We start from the raw sequence: 17,496 nt of genomic DNA, 5'->3' as shown, positions 1-17,496 counted from the left end.
CCTTAACCAATCACATCTTCAGAGGCCCTTTTTACAAATGGGTTTACACCCATAGGACTAGGGTTGGGACCTGTACATCCTTCTGTAGGATCATGATTCAAGCCCCAAGAGTATCTTTGTGAGTTAGGTGAATAATGAGCCACCATGGTCCAAGTCACTATCCTCTGCCACCTGGACACATCCAACAGCCTCCAAACTACTCTCTGCTGAGCCTGTACTATTCTCCCTACACTTTATATCCTCCCCACAGCAACTGGAGGAAGCCTTCAGAAATATACATCAAATCATGTCACACCCTGTCCTCGACCATGCAGTGGATTATCATCACATGTTGACCACAACCCAACTCTTTCCTGAGGCCCTGCATGGTCCTGCCCTGGCCCTCTCCAATCCCATCACTCTCTCCCTCTCCCTAGGCCTCAAATACTCTGAGGATGTCTTTTCTTTGTACCTTTGTATTTGCTGGTCCCTCAGCCTGAATGCTCTCCCTGAGTTGCTTTGTTGGCTGGCTCTGTTATTTCATGCAGATATCTGCTCAATTCCAACTTTTCAGATGCTTTAACTGAACCATCTATTTAATAAAGCACCACTTTCACTCTCTGTCCTTTTCCCCAGTTTCCAAGTACTTATTTTTAGTTTTTGTCTCTCCTCCCCCACAAAATGTAAATCCCATGGCAAAAGGGGTTTTGTTTAGTTGGTGACTCTATCGCCAGCACCTAGTTCGATGTCTGTCAAATAGTCCTTCATGCAGCTTAGAGGGTATTTTGTGTTTTTTCCCCTTTGGACATGTGGAGTAGTGTGTGTGTGTGTGTGTGTGTGTGTTTACCTTTGTATTGCTTCTTCTCTTCTAATTTCAGATAGACATGAATATATTAATTAAGCTCTAGGATCATGGTCACTACATGCATCATCAATTTTGAAGCAAGAAGTAATCTCTCCTGCCCTGGATTTTAGATTCTCTGTGTTTCTGCCCTTCCTAGCTGGTTTCCGCCGCAGCATGCGCCTTTGTCGCAGGAAGTGTCATCTCAGCACGCACAGCAGTGTGTGCTGCACCAGCAGCTGCTATAGTGCAGTGGGAGCCCCTTACGAGGAGGTGGTGAGGTACCAGCGACACCCTGCAGACAAACACCGCCCAATAGTGCTCGTGGGTACGTCCCAGCATGTGCTGTCTCCATCCACAAAGAAGCTTCCTTTTAGATACATTATAGGAGCAGTGGTAAAAATAGAGCTACTTTTTGGACCTCCATATTAACATCTAGTTTTTCAAAATAAAGCTCATTTTACATATGTATATTTATAAATAAAATTCTATTGTATCATGCTTTTATTGTGTACAGTTGAATGTTGCACACCAAGTTGCATTAGGATGAGGTACAACTGATTATTTTTTCTTATTTATAATTTGTTCTATAAACATAGACGAGGGTTCTCCCAGACTGGATCATTAATCTGTATTAGAAAAATAAAGTCTTTAATGTCCAATTTCCTGAGAAATGACTAGCTGCCTCATTTAGAAAGTGCCTAAAATATTCTAGACTGTACTTTTGGTGCTAAAGAACAGGGCAAACATAATGCTGGTGTGACCTGCCTTTGTGACTAAGATCTCTGTGAAGCTGGTCCTTGCAGTGAAAGCAACGTACATCTTCCTTCTGTCCTCACTGTGCCTCCCAGCTGTGATCAGGGCAGGCCCCATAGAGCTAAACAACATGCTCTGCAGCCAGGACCAATTACATGAGTTGTGGGACCCAGTACAAAATGAAAATGTAAGGGCCCCTTGCTCAAATATTATTAAGAATTTCAAATGGCATTAACACAGCATTAAACCAAGTGTGAGACCCTTCGAAGCACAGCCCTGTGCAACTGCGTAGTTGGTATGCTTGTGAGGTCAGCCCGGCATCCGGTTAGACATGGGGCACTGACTCCTCCACCTGTCAGGAAATGTGCTGCTGCAATCTATAAATCACATACCCTGTGATTGTGGAGGTTAATTTCTGGGTTGCAATATTATAGAAACTTCATTTGAAATAGAAAGGCAGGTTGTATCAGATTATCTCCACTGTGTCCAATATTAGATAAAATTTGCTGGGGTGACAGGCTCCTGCAATTCCCTAACTCATTTCTGAATGATGAAATGTAGGTTACTAGCCACCAGCAAAATTCCAAAGAGCTTTCTGTAGTTGTTCTAATTTGTGAGAAGAGATGAGGTGTAATTTCCCTAAAAACGTTCACTCTCAAACTTCTTCAGTAGAAGGACTGGTATGATGATGACTTCATCACCGTATGATTATCTTTTATCCAAATCTAATGATTTTTGTATGTGACTTTTTGCATTTAGGACCCTCCGGTGTTGGAGTAAATGAACTGAGAAGACAGCTTATTGAACTTAATCCCAACCATTTTCAAATTGCTGTGCCACGTATGTTTTGTTTTTCTTTCATAACAGTTCAGTTCATGGTTTGGCAAAACTTTATCTCTACAAATGTACAGGTCTCACTTAACTGAGTCATACCATCTTATTTGTAAAAATATTAGAATTGAAGGCTTGTCCTTAGGTATTTCTAATTGTATTTACTTCAGTAGAGAACATTGACTTACTGGCATGTAGCCAGTTAGGCTTTTAAAAGCTGATTGTCTTGTTTCCATTTCTTAATGATCACATAGATGATCTTTCGGGAAAACTAATATTTAATAATAATAGTTAACATTCCATTTGCCAAGTTTAAAGGGAGTCAATTCCAATCAATATCAGTACCAGTCAGGTAGCAGTTTTCCAGCCCTGCTTTTCCCTCCTTTCTCCCTGTACTCCAGCCTTTGAGAGGTATAAAACTGGGGAAGGAGTTCGAAAATGCATAGAAGGGAAAGAGAAGAAGAGAACCATACTACTTTCTGACTTCTGGCTTCTCTGACTCCTGGCTTTCCTGGGTGAAGCAGGTCTGAGTGGGATGTTGGGAGAACAGCCTAAAATGTAAATGAACCACATAATTGTGATTATTACATGGGAATGGAATTTTTAAAAAATACATTTTTATTGAGATATCTTTACATATCATACAGTCCACCCAAGGTATACAATCAGTGGCTCACAGTGTCATCACATAGTTGTGTATTCATCACCACGACAATTTTTAGGACATTTGCATCACTCCAGAGAAAGGAATAAAAAGAAAAAGTCCAGGGCCGCGGTGGCTCAGCGGGCAAAGTGCTTGCCTGCTATGCCGGAGGACCTCGGTTCGATTCCCGGCCCCAGCCCATGTAACAAAAACGGAGAAACAGAATACAATAAAAACAAGAAAATGTTTAAAGATGTTTCCCTTTCTTCCTTCCTTCCTTCCTTCTATCCTTCCTTCCTTCTCTCTGTCTTTCCTTTAAAAAAAAAAAAAAAAAAAAAAAAAAAAAGAAAAAGTCCATACATTCCATAGCTCTTACCCCTCCCTCTCATTGACCACTAGAATTTCAATCTACTCGATTTTTTCACCCCTTATCCCCCTATTATTTGTTTGTCTTTATTTTTTTACTAATCTGTCCATATCCTGGATCAAAGGGGCATAAGACACAAGGTTTTCATACAGTCATACTGTAAACACCATATAGTTACACAATCATCTTCAAGAATCGAGGCTACTGGCACACAGTTTAACAGTTTCAGGTATTTCCCCCTAGCTATGGGAATGGAATTTTAACTACTAAATTGAGACTTGAGTTTTATGGCATAAATGATGGTAGACTTTTTTTTTTTAACCTAAAAGTGATCAGAAGAGTCTTGGGAACTGCTACATTTTCATCCAAGGGCAGGAGAAGCTCTTGCCCCACAAAAGGGAGATTTAAAAAAATTACCTTATGATTATATTCCATAGGCTGTGCTTTCTCAAATACTTTTTATACATATGTACGAATGTGCATTAATCTCAAACATAGAAACTACAAAAGTAAGCAACATTTTTCAATAATCTAGATAAAAATACAATGTCCACAGAACATAGAAGAATTTAAAGGGGTACAGATAGCTGTCATTCAAAGTGAGAAAATACTGTCCATATTTTGCTTTTAAATCAAATGAACAGTTTTAAACTTAAAATGGATACCTTCAGTTATATGCTAATTAATAGACCTACCACAAACATCAATCCAAAGGAGAAGGGATCATTTTAGGCTTTTATTAACATAATTCACTATCACAGGGGAGCTATAGGGTTTTGCTAGATTATTTTTCAGTAGGTAGTTATAAGAGAAGTGTACAACTCTAAGGATCTGGAGAGAGACTTAAAGAAAAAACAAAAATGACCCCAAGATGACCTTTGCTTTTTGAGCCCCTTAAAGGTCCATAATTACCTTTTGTCGTTTAGGTGCATGATCATTTCTATGTATTGATATCATCAGGTGTTGATCTATTTCATCTTAAACTTTATAAAATGCAAATTTACATGTTGTTTATGACTAAAGGGAATTTGTTTAAATGCAGATCAGTGGATTAACTCCGCAGCTCATAGGACACAGAGTTGGAACTGTGTCTTCTTCATCTTTGTGTTTTAAGAACCTAACATGATACCTGGAACACAGTGGACACTTAGTACACATTAGTTGGATAAACGGATGAGCAATCAATAAATTACTTTAAAGTTTTGGTGAACTTCTTATTCCATTTAAGTTGAAGAATTTATAACCAAAGTGACCATATCAAAGAATCAGACTGAAGCAAGTCTGCAAATCTTTCCCTGTGGAGATCCCTAGTACTAATCACAACTCCTCTTTGGTATCTTAGCAAGACTGCAAAATGTCACAGGATTTCTCCATTTCAAATCTGAGACTATCTGGTGTAGTTGAAAGACCACTAGTTCAGGTAGAGGTTAGAGCACCTTGGTGTTCTAGTTTGAATTTATGACTGTGCACAACTTAGTTACTCTCCAAAACCTTCACTTATTCATTGGTAAAATATGGACATTAACATTTCACCTAGCAAGGAGTATGGGGATGAATGAATGGTGGAAAATGTACTATTGAAACATGAAAATATTGCTGGCATTGCTCCAAGCACTTAGGCTTCAGAGGGCTCCTTTCCAATTCACTAGTGCCTGTTTTGAAGTAATAGCAGGTTGTTATTGTGTTCTCTTAGCCTATCCTGTCTTAATACCTAACACATTGTTTATACACTGTGAGCACTCAATAAAGGTGTATAAATTAACTGATTTTGATATGAGAATGTCTACTTTCTTATCACCATTTTGGGCTTCCTCTTTTGTTTCTAGCATCTTATTTATTTGTTTGCTTATGCATTCATTTGTTAATTTTAATTGGACATTTTTATTCAAGTGTATGTTGGCATTAAGTAAAAAAAATTGAAGACTAAAAACTTTCATCCCCTTTTTTGACAGATACTACTCGTCCCAAAAAGAGTTATGAAATGAATGGGCGTGAGTATCACTATGTGTCAAACGAAACATTTGAAAGCCTCATATATAGCCACAGGTAAAAAGGTTCAGAATCTAATTTTTGCCTCTGATTGCCTTACATTCAAAATAGATTCCTTATTATTATGCATGATCTAAAACGCTCCAGTTCTTTTGTTTCCAAAGTGTTAAACAAGGAAATGTACATTGATATACTAGTGCACCAATTCATTGGGTTTCGAGAGAGAGTGGAATTGAGTTGCAAACCTTAGAGAGTTTTGGAAAGTAGTTAAGTCCTGGCACTCCTAATTTTTTTTATCCTGATGATATCCACAAATTCCTTTATGTACTGATAAGGTCTTCATATTTACATTTGATTTTACTGGAGTTTATTTTCATGGAACTACTAATTTTACTTGTGGAAAGAGATTTTGTTTTCCTTGCTCAAACTTTGCAGAATGCTGGAGTATGGTGAGTACAAAGGCCACCTGTATGGCACTAGTGTGGATGCTGTTCAAGCAGTCCTTGATGAAGGAAAGGTGTGTGTCATGGACCTAGAGCCTCAGGTGGGTCTAAAGTGGGATATTTCCCATCTCTCTAAAGTAATGAACATGTATCATCTATTTTGTGCATATGCTGTAGGTTATAGTTAAGACATTTTATTCTATTAGCGTTTTAAGGATAGGACCACTTTCCATATCTAGGGACTAAGATCTTACCTGAAGGGCACCTCAGTTGAGGAAGAAGTCTTATTTCTCAGGCAAAAACAAAAACAAAAACAAAAAAACCCAAACCCAAAACCCAAAACCAAAAACAAACAAACAAAAAACCATAACTGAGCAGGAGGGCATAAAAAAAATTAGAATGTTTTTTGCCTTGACCTGGATCTCAAAGCCTTCAAGGTAACTTCTTGTAGAGGAATATGATATTGCTTTAAGCAGAAGACAAGTTTCCCATGTCGTCACATTTATAGTTATCTCCTGAGGCCATATGTGGAATGGAGCAGGGGTGAGCAAGATAAAGTAAGATAAGGAATATACAATTTGTAGGCCCTATTTTTTTTTTTTAACAATAGGGATTTATTAGTTTACAAGCTTACAGTTCTAAGACCATGAAAAAGTCCAAATCAAGGCATCAACAGGTGATCAGGCAATCCTGGACTCCTGTCACATGGTGGTGTCTGCTGGTCCTTCTCTCCCAGTTTTTGTTGCTTTTAGCTTCTGGCTACACTGTCTGTGGCTTTCTTTCTGAGCTTCTTGTGTACATCTTTCTCTCACATTCTCTTTCATTCTCACTTTCTCTTTCATTCTCTTGTAAAGGACTCTAGTAAGGGGATTAAGACCCACTTGGGGCATGCCCCAACTGAAATAACCTTGTCTTGTTCCTGATCTTAGGGGGAAAGTTTTCAGTTTTTCCCCATTGATGATGCTATTAGCTGTGGGTTTTTCATATATTCTCTTTATCATTTTAAGGAAATTCCCTTGTATTCTTATCCTTTGAAGTGTTTTCAACAGGAAAGGATGTTGAATTTTGTCAAATGCCTTCTCTGCATCAACTGAGACGATCATGTGCTTTTTCTGCTTTGATTTGTTGATATGGTGTATTACATTAATTGATTTTCTTATGTTGAACCATCCTTGCATACCTGGGATGAATCCTACTTGGTCATGATGTATAATTCTTTTAATGTGTTGCTGGATTTGATTTGCTAGAATTTTGTTGAGGATTTTTGCATCTATATTCATTAGAGAGATTGGTCTGTAGTTTTCTTTTTTGGTAATATCTTTGCCTGGTTTTGGTATGAGGGTGATGTTGGTTTCATAGAATGAATTAGGTAGCTTTCCCTCCACTTCAATTTTTTGAAGAGTTTGAGCAGGGTTGGTACTAATTCTTTCTGGAATGTTTGATAGAATTCACATGTGAAGCCGTCTGGTCCTGGACTTTTCTTTTTGGGAAGCTTTTGAATGACTGATTCAATTTCTTTACTTGTAATTGGTTTGTTGAGGTCATCTATTTCTTCTTGAGTCAAAGTTGGTTGTTCATGCCTTTCTAGGAAGTTGTCCATTTCATCTAAATTGTTGTATTTATTAGCATAAAGTTGTTCATAGTATCCTGTTATTACCTCCTTTATTTCTGTGGGGTCAGTGGTTATGTCTCCTCTTCCATTTCTGATCTTATTTATTTGCATCCTATCTCTTCTTCTTTTTGTCAGTCTTGCTAAGGGCCCATCAATCTTATTGATTTTCTTATAGAACCAACTTCTGGTCTTACTGATTTTCTCAATTGTTTTCATGTTCTCAACTTCATTTATTTCTGCTCTAATCTTTGTTATTTCTTTCCTTTTCTTGCTTTGGGGTTAGTTTGCTGTTCTTTCTCCAGTTCTTCCAAGTGGACAGTTAATTCTTGAATTTTTGACCCTTCTTCTTTTTTGATATAGGCACTTAGGGCAATAAATTTCCCTCTTAGCACTGCCTTTGCTGCATCCCATAAGTTTTGATATGTTGTGTTTTCATTTTCATTTGCCTCGAGATATTTACTGATTTCTTCCTTGACCCACTGGTTGTTTAAGAGTGTGTTGTTGAACCTCCACATATTTGTTAATTTTCTGGTGCTCTGCCTATTATTGATTTCCAACTTCATTCCTTTATGATCTGAGAAAGTGTTTTGTATGATTTCAATCTTTTTTTTATTAATTAAAGGAAAAAAAGAAATTAACACAACATTTAGAAATCATTCCATTCTACATATGCAATCAGTAATTCTTTAACATCATCACATAGATGCATGATCATCATTTCTTAGTACATTTGCATCGATTTAGGAAAAGAACTAGCAAAACAACAGAAAAAGATATAGAATGTTAATATAGAGAAAAAAATAAAAAAAAAATAATAGTAAAAAAAAAAGAAAAGGAAAAAGAAAAAAAAAGACACAAACAAACAAACAAACAGACAAACAAAAAACCCTATAGCTCAGATGCAGCTTCATTCAGTGTTTTAACATGATTACTTTACAATTAGGTATTATTGTGCTGTCCATTTTTGAGTTTTTGTATCCAGTCCTGTTGCACAGTCTGTATCCCTTCAGCTCCAATTACCCATTATCTTACCCTGTTTCTAACTCCTGCTGGACTCTGTTACCAATGACATATTCCAAGTTTATTCTCGAATGTCGGTTCACATCAGTGGGACCATACAGTATTTGTCCTTTAGTTTTTGGCTAGACTCACTCAGCATAATGTTCTCTAGGTCCATCCATGTTATTACATGCTTCATAAGTTTATCCTGTCTTAAAGCTGCATAATATTCCATCGTATGTATATACCACAGTTTGTTTAGTCACTCGTCTGTTGATGGACATTTTGGCTGTTTCCATCTCTTTGCAATTGTAAATAACGCTGCTATAAACATTGGTGTGCAAATGTCCGTTTGTGTCTTTGCCCTTAAGTCCTTTGAGTAGATACCCAGCAATGGTATTGCTGGGTCGTATCACAATTCTATATTCAGCATTTTGAGGAACCGCCAAACTGCCTTCCACAGTGGTTGCACCCTTTGACATTCCCACCAACAGTGGATAAGTGTGCCTCTTTCTCCGCATCCTCTCCAGCACTTGTCATTTTCTGTTTTGTTGATAATGGCCATTCTGGTGGGTGTGAGATGATATCTCATTGTGGTTTTGATTTGCATTTCTCTAATGGCCAGGGACATTGAGCATCTCTTCAGGTGCCTTTTGGCCATTTGTATTTCCTCTTCTGGTAGGTGTCTGTTCAAGTCTTTTTTCCATTTTGTAATTGGGTTGGCTGTCTTTTTGTTGTTGAGATGAACAATCTCTTTATAAATTCTGGATACTAGACCTTTATCTGATATGTCATTTCCAAATATTGTCTCCCATTGTGTAGGCTGTCTTTCTACTTTCTTGATGAAGTTCTTTGATGCACAAAAGTGTTTAATTTTGAGGAGCTCCCATTTATTTATTTCCTTCTTCAGTGCTCTTGCTTTAGGTTTAAGGTCCATAAAACTGCCTCCAATTGTAAGATTCATAAGATATCTCCCTACATTTTCCTCTAACTGTTTCATGGTCTTAGACCTAATGTTTAGATCTTTGATCCATTTTGAGTTAACTTTTGTATAGGGTGTGAGATATGGGTCTTCTTTCATTCTTTTGCATATGGATATCCAGTTCTCTAGGCACCATTCATTGAAGAGACTGTTCTGTCCCAGGTGAGTTGGCTTGACTGCCTTATCAAAGATCAAATGTCCATAGATGAGAGGGTCTATATCTGAGTACTCTATTCGATTCCATTGGTCGTTGTATCTATCTTTATGCCAATACCATGCTGTTTTGACCACTGTGGCTTCATAGTATGCCTTAAAGTCTGGCAGCGCAAGACCTCCAGCTTCGTTTTTTTTCCTCAAGATGTTTTTAGCAATTCGGGGCACCCTGCCCTTCCAGATAAATTTGCTTATTGGTTTTTCTATTTCTGAACAATAAGTTGTTGGGATTTTGATTGGTATTGCATTGAATCTGTAAATCAATTTAGGTAGGATTGACATCTTAACTATGTTTAGTCTTCCAATCCATGAACATGGTATGCCTTCCATCTATTTAGGTCTTCTGTGATTTCTTTTAACAGTTTTTTGTAGTTTTCTTTATATAGGTTTTATGTCTCTTTAGTTAAATTTATTCCTAGGTATTTTATTCTTTTAGTTGCAATTGTAAATGGGATTCGTTTCTTGATTTCCCCCTCAGCTTGTTCATTACTAGTGTATAGAAACACTACAGATTTTTGAATGTTGATCTTGTAACCTGCTACTTTGCTGTACTCATTTATTAGCTCTAGTAGTTTTGTTGTGGATTTTTCCGGGTTTTTGACGTATAGTATCATATTGTCTGCAAACAGTGATAGTTTTACTTCTTCCTTTCCAGTTTTGATGCCTTGTATTTCCTTTTCTTGTCTAATTGCTCTGGCTAGAACCTCCAACACGGTGTTGAATAATAGTGGTGATAATGGACATCCTTGTCTTGTTCCTGATCTTAGGGGGAAAGTTTTCAATTTTTCCCCATTGAGGATGATATTAGCTGTGGGTTTTTCTTATATTCCCTCTATCATTTTAAGGAAGTTCCTTTGTATTCCTATCTTTTGAAGTGTTTTCAACAGGTAAGGATGTTGAATTTTGTCAAATGCCTTCTCTGCATCAATTGAGATGATCATGTGATTTTTCTGCTTTGATTTGTTGATATGGTGTATTACATTAATTGATTTTCTTATGCTGAACCATCCTTGCATACCTGGGATGAATCCTACTTGGTCATGATGTATAATTCTTTTAATGTGTTGTTGGATTCGATTTGCTAGAATTTTGTTGAGGATTTTTGCATCTATATTTATTAGAGAGATTGGTCTGTAGTTTTCTTTTTTTGTAATATCTTTTCCTGGTTTTGGTATGAGGGTGATGTTGGCTTCGTAGAATGAATTAGGTAGCTTTCCCTCCACTTAGATTTTTTTGAAGAGTTTGAAGAGAGTTGGTACTAATTCTTTCTGGAATGTTTGATAGAACTCACATGTGAAGCCGTCTGGTCCTGGACTTTTCTTTTTGGGAAGCTTTTGAATGACTGATTCAATTTCTTTACTTGTGATTGGTTTGTTGAGGTCATCTATGTCTTCTTGAGTCAAAGTTGGTTGTTCATGTCTTTCCAGGAACCCGTCCATTTCATCTAAATTGTTGTATTTATTAGCGTAAAGTTGTTCATAGTATCCTGTTATTATCTCCTTTATTTCTGTGAGGTCAGTGGTTATGTCTCCTCTTCCATTTCTGATCTCATTTATTTGCATCCTATCTCTTCTTCTTTTTGTCAATCTTGCTAAGGGCCCATCAATCTTATTGATTTTCTCATAGAACCAACTTCTGGTCGTACTGATTTTCTCTATTGTTTTCATGTTCTCAATTCATTTATTTCTGCTCTGATCTTTGTTATTTCTTTCCTTTTCTTGCTTTGGGGTTAGTTTGCTGTTCTTTCTCCAGTTCTTCCAAGTATACAGTTAATTCCTGAATTTTTGCCTTTTCTTCTTTTCTGATATAGGCATTTAGGGCAATAAATTTCCCTCTTAGCCTTTGCTGCGTTCCATAGGTTTTGATATGTTGTGTTTTCATTTTCATTCGCCTCGAGGTATTTGCTAATTTCTCTTGCAATTTCTTCTTTGACCCACTGGTTGTTTAAGAGTGTGTTGTTGAGCCTCCACGTATTTGTGAATTTTCTGGCACTCCGCCTATTATTGATTTCCAACTTCATTCCTTTATGATCCGAGAAAGTGTTGTGTATGATTTCAATCTTTTTAAATTTGTTAAGACTTGCTTTGTGATCCAGCATATGGTCTATCTTTGAGAATGATCCATGAGCACTTGAGAAAAAGGTGTATCCTGCTGTTGTGGGATGTAATGTCCTACAAATGTCTGTTAAGTCTAGCTCATTTATAGTAATATTCAGATTCTCTATTTCTTTATTGATCCTCTGTCTAGATGTTCTGTCCATTGATGAGAGTGGTGAATTGAAGTCTCCAACTATTATGGTATATGTGTCTATTTCCCTTTTCAGTGTTTGCAGTGTATTCCTCATGTATTTTGGGGCATTCTGGTTCAGTGCATAAATATTTATGATTGTTATGTCTTCTTGTTTAATTCTTCCTTTTATTAGTAGATAGTGTCCTTCTTTGTCTCTTTTAACTGTTTTACATTTGAAGTCTAATTTGTTGGATTTTAGTATAGCTACTCCTGCTCTTTTCTGGTTGTTATTTGCATGAAACATCTTTTCCCAACCTTTCACTTTCAACCTATGTTTATCTTTGGGTCTAAGATGTGTTTCCTGTAGACAGCATATAGAAGGATCCTGTTTTTTAATCCATTCTGCCAGTCTATGTCTTTTGATTGGGGAGTTCAATCCAATAACATTTAGTGTTATTACAGTACAGGTAGTACTTTCTTCTACCATTTTGCCTTTTGTATTTTATATATAATATCTAATTTTCCTTCCTTCTGCACCTCTCTCTTCTGTCTTTTCATATGTGACTCTAGTGCTCCCTTTAGTATTTCTTGCAGAGCTGGTCTCTTGGTCACAAATTGTCTCAGTGACTTTTTGTCTGAAAATGTTTTAATTTCTCCTTCATTTTTGAAGGACAATTTTGCTGGGTATAGAATTCTTGGTTTGCAGTTTTTCTCTTTTAGTAATTTAAATATATCATCCCACTGTCTTCTAGCCTCCATGGTTTCTGCTGAGATATCTACACATAGTCTTATTGGGTTTCCCTTGTATGTGATGGATTGCTTTTCTCTTGCTGCTTTCAAGATCCTCTCTTTCTCTTTGACCTCTGACATTCTGACTAGTAAGTGTCTTGGAGAACGTCTATTTGGATCTATTCTCTTTGGGGTACGCTGCACTTCTTGGATCTGTAATTTTAAGTCTTTCATAAGAGTTGGGAAATTTTCAGTGATAATTTCTTCCATTAGTTTTTCTCCTTCTGGGACACCCACAACACGTATATTTGTGTGCTTCATATTATCATTCAATTCCCTGAGTCCTGCTCACATTTTTCCATTTTTTCCCCCTATAGTTTCTGTTTCTTGTCGGATTTCAGATGTTCCATCCTCCAGTCCACTAATCCTAACCTCTGTCTCCTGAAATCTACCATTGTAGGTTTCCATTGTTTTTTTCATCTCTTCTACTGTACCTTTCATTCCCATAAGTTCTGTGATTTGTTTTTTCAGACTTTCCATTTCTTCTTTTTGTTCTTTCCTTGCCTTCTTCATATCCTCCCTCAATTCATTGATTTAGTTTTTGATGAGGTTTTCCATGTCTGTTCGTATATTCTGAATTAATTGTTTCAGCTCTTGTATCTCATTTGAACTATTGGTTTGTTCCTTTGACTGGGCCATATCTTCAATTTTCCTGGTGTGATTTGTTATTTTTTGCTGGCATCCAGACATTTAATTACCTTAATTAGTTTTTTCTGGAGATTGCTTTCACTTCTCTTACCTAGGGTTTTCTTGCTAGATGAATTTGTTGTCTATGTGTTCTTTATCCTTCAGTTCAGCTTTTTCTGGACCTCTTGCTTAGGTTTTGTTTAACAGAGGATAATTTTTCAGTTTGTTTTCTTGTATCTTGCCCTGCTTGTATGGTGCCTTTTCCCTCCCCACCCTTAGGAGGATCTACATAGGTATTATAGACTCCAGCTGGGTTTTCCCAGACTAAACTGGCCTCCTATCAGGGGGAAGGAGTCACCTGCGTCAGTTTTCCCTGAAGGTGAGACCCAGCAAGTTAAAAGACTTTCCTGTGAAATCTCTGGGCTCTGTTTTTCTTATCCTGCCCAGTATGTGGCACTTGTCTGCCTGTGGGTCCTACCAGCAAAAGATGTGGCACCTTTAAGTTTGGAAGACTCTCTCTGCTGGGGGCGTGGTGGAGACAGAGGCAAGGTTGTAGGCTGGTTTTAATGGCTTCAAATTGAGTAGTCCCAATTTTTATGATCCTTGGGTTTTCCTCAGTCATTAAGAAATGGAATTATGTGCTAAAGAGAATCAAGGAAAGAGAGATTTGTTCTTACCTGGATCAAACCTTGTGATCAGTGTTTGGTAGAATGGCAGGAGTATCCAAGGAGAGACAATAGTGAGATGAAAGGGAAGTGAGGGTGAAAAGAGCTGGTGCACCAGAAGAGTTATATCTTTGTCCCATGGGAGCACATACAGAATCCTACTCTCAGATTTTAATAAGGGTGTCCTAGTTCATAAATGGAACTAGGTAGGAACACTTGTGTATTCTCTGAGCCTTATGTATTCTAGAGCTTCACCTCTTGATTATTAAAATGTTTGTCTGTCTTTTGGAGTTGAGGACTTGGAGGCACATTGAAAATATACTGTGGCTAAAAAATCATTGCTAATTTCCGGTCTCAGGAATTTTGAGAACATTCATGCTGACTCTAGGAAACTAGGACCTCTGTTTTTCTGTGTAGGATATTCAAGTGGCTCGAACCCATGAACTGAAGCCTTATGTTATATATATAAAGCCATCCAACATGAGTTGTATGAAGCAATCTCGGAAGAATGCCAAGATCATTACAGACTACTTTGTGGACGTGAAGTTCAAGGTAAGACACAGAGGAAGTAGATGAATTCTTTTTTTCTAGTAAAAAAGATCACTGCATATTTCCACAGGATTCTTATGTTATGGAATGCAAATTTTGTTTCTAATGTGTAATTTTCTTTTGACTTTTTTAAACTGGATATCAATTACAGATATTTTAAGTTTAATCAATGCTACAATGCTATCATTTTTCTTTCCTTTGTGGAGTTAGCTTAAAAAAAAAGGCCTCAAAGCCACAGTTTGCAAAAGTCCTTTTTAAACACAGAAATTGAGTGTGCAGAAACCTAATTGTATTTAAAAAGGACTATTAATTTTATAAATAAGTTCACTTGGAAGTTTAAAAATGCTGCAGTGAATATACATTTGTAATATGAGACATCTTTATATTATTCATCTTTTATTATTTTTATCTTCATATTTTTTCCAATGACTACATTACATGAAAGTCTGATTCTCCAGGTTGCATTTAGGAGCTTGGATACCATGGATGTAGTCTCTGAATATTACTAGCATTTAAAGTGTTGTGTTTTCATTTTGATGTAGTCCAAACAAATTAATACAATTGTTTCTGATCAGGTATATGGCCACTTTGTAAAGGAGTATTGCTACAAGATTTCAATGCCTGATTTGCATTTGGGTTTATGACTTCATTGGCAACAAGCAGTACTCTTTTAGTTGCAATGGACAAATAAGAAAATAATAGCAATGAATTTAATGCCCTAGCAACAAGTGAAGGCTAAATGACCTTCATTAATGAATGGACATTTCTTAATAGCTACAGTGCAGAATGTTATAGCTAAAGTCATCATGAAGTAAATGCAATTTAGGTGTGCCTAATTCAATAGAACTGGTTCATACCTGCCAGTTATCATCCTTCCCTTTGGAAGTGGCCATTTTGTATTGCAAAATATTGTCATTCTTAACAGATGAATATTCATTTGAATTTTATGTTTAAATTTTATTTAATTGGGAAATATGCTTTGGTTTTATGTTGTATTTGCTCTGATAGCTTCAAGTGTTTAGATAATATAATAAAATAACTTAAATCTACATGAGAGAGAGGGAGTTGTCTGTCAATTAATCATCACTCAATTTTGTGAAACATTGACCAGGGAAAAACTGAGTAAGATTAACCATAGAATCATAAATTTTGTGGTTTAGAAGAGAGTACAATTATTGACCTAATTGTTATTTTAAATAACTTCTCAACTGAATGTGACAGCATAAAAATTTGCATTACTTCTATTTGTTCCATTAAATCTGTGCTAAACGTATTTTTCTATTTCTTCTGAAGGAGGAAGACTTGCAAGAAATGGAGGATATAGCCCAAAAAATGGAGTCTCAGTTTGGCCAGTTTTTTGACCATGTGCTTGTGAATGACAACTTGCAAGATGCATGTGCTCAGTTGTTGTCTGCCATAAGGAAGGCTCAGGAGGAGCCTCAGTGGGTCCCAGCAACATGGATTTCTTCTAATGCTGAATGTTAGGGAGGCGGGAGTTTAATGTTGGAGTTTTAAGAATGTACCTTTGTTACAGGGATCTGGAATAACAACTGCAATGTAAAACATTGATCCATGATAATGTGTGCAATTTAAAAGTGCTGATGCTTATTAATTTATCTTATTTAAATCAAATCTTATTTAAATGAAAAAAGCTTTTCCTTTACTTCATTTGCAACAATGATGAGAACATGAACAAAGTCAAATTATGGAGGATGAGAACTTTTCATTATTTCACATGGTCTTTGTAGGATTTAGATAAAAAGAGCTTTCTTGAATAAAATAGTGTTTAATTTCAGACACAGTATTTTACTTTATGAAATTCGTTTAAAGAAAATGTCACATGGTGCCTACACAAAAAGTGTCTAGTTGCCTAAGCAAGAAAGAAGAGTTGTATACACATTTAACATTAAAACATACAGAAACTGCACTGCCCACAACATTTATAAATCAAGCTACAAGGAAAAGTCATTCTTCTGATTAGGTCTGTTCCAATCATTGATCTTCGTAAAAGCCATATCCTTATTTATGCTTAAATTAGGAAAAGGTATTGGACTTAGTCCTAGAAACAGTATATGAGAAAAACACCTGATGAGGATGTTAGTCCATGAAAAGTCTAAAGTGTCTTGATTTTTCTTTCTTCCTTTGGGTCTGGGACTTCCAGTCACTCTCCCTGTTTCTGTATCTATTTATATTCTTTTACCCTTTTTCTCCATAGTCACACCATCCCACCACCCCTTTCTTAACCATAAAACAAACTTCAGTGCTTCAAAATATTTGTAGTTCTTTAAAGTGAGTAAGTATATTATTTTTCTTTAAAACCCAACCGGCCAACCAAAACTTTGTAGAAAATTAGTTTTTAATGATTATGTGAGCCCGGATTTTATTTTATAATGTAAACTTTATTAAGTATAATTTATGTACAATATATCGCATTCATTTAAAGTGTGCAACTTGATGAATTTTGACAGATATATCTACATATGAAACTACCGCCAGTCAGGATACAGAATGCTATCCTTACTCCCAAGTTTCTCCATGCCCCTTTGCAGTATACTCTTCCCTCTAGCTCCCTCCCCAGGTAACCACTGGTCTCCTTTTGTGTGAGATCCACTTTTTTTTTTTTTAAATCATGACACGGATTTGATTTTATGTTGCGGTTCTTCGAGAGAGAAAAAGGTTTCCCAAACTCGATTTACACAATTTTGAAGTGGAAGATAAACAGCTGGAGAAAAAAAAGGGGGGGGGGATTGCCTGTATCTCCACACACACACACACACACACACACACACACACACACACACAGGGGGGGATTGCCTGTATCTCCACACACACACAGGGGGGGATTGCCTGTATCTACACACACACACACACACACACACACACACACAAAGGGGGGGGATTGCCTGTATCTCCACACACACACACACACACACGCCCTGAAACTGTGCGCCGGGGTGTGTGTGTGTGGGGGGGGGCGGTATG

At 36.8% G+C, this 17,496-nt stretch overlaps 1 protein-coding gene across 2 annotated transcripts in view; it reads left to right on the top strand.

Annotated features, from left to right (window-relative positions):
• Positions 1-16,125, top strand: part of MPP4 (MAGUK p55 scaffold protein 4) — a 46,014-nt gene extending 29,889 nt beyond the window's left edge. For both annotated transcript variants that reach the window (XM_077152004.1, XM_077152003.1), the window contains 6 exons: positions 981-1,148; positions 2,336-2,416; positions 5,370-5,463; positions 5,842-5,950; positions 14,383-14,517; positions 15,808-16,125. In XM_077152004.1, coding sequence (XP_077008119.1) covers positions 981-1,148; positions 2,336-2,416; positions 5,370-5,463; positions 5,842-5,950; positions 14,383-14,517; positions 15,808-15,999 — 779 coding nt within the window. In that variant the 3' untranslated portion in view covers positions 16,000-16,125. The remainder of the gene's footprint in view (positions 1-980; positions 1,149-2,335; positions 2,417-5,369; positions 5,464-5,841; positions 5,951-14,382; positions 14,518-15,807) is intronic.
• Positions 16,126-17,496: the final 1,371 nt, after the last annotated feature.

This window comes from Tamandua tetradactyla, chromosome 3, assembly GCF_023851605.1.
Source record: "Tamandua tetradactyla isolate mTamTet1 chromosome 3, mTamTet1.pri, whole genome shotgun sequence".
NCBI lineage: Eukaryota > Metazoa > Chordata > Mammalia > Pilosa > Myrmecophagidae > Tamandua > Tamandua tetradactyla.
The sequence above is the reverse complement of the archived record's forward strand: the minus strand, read 5'-3'. Positions and strand labels throughout refer to the sequence as shown.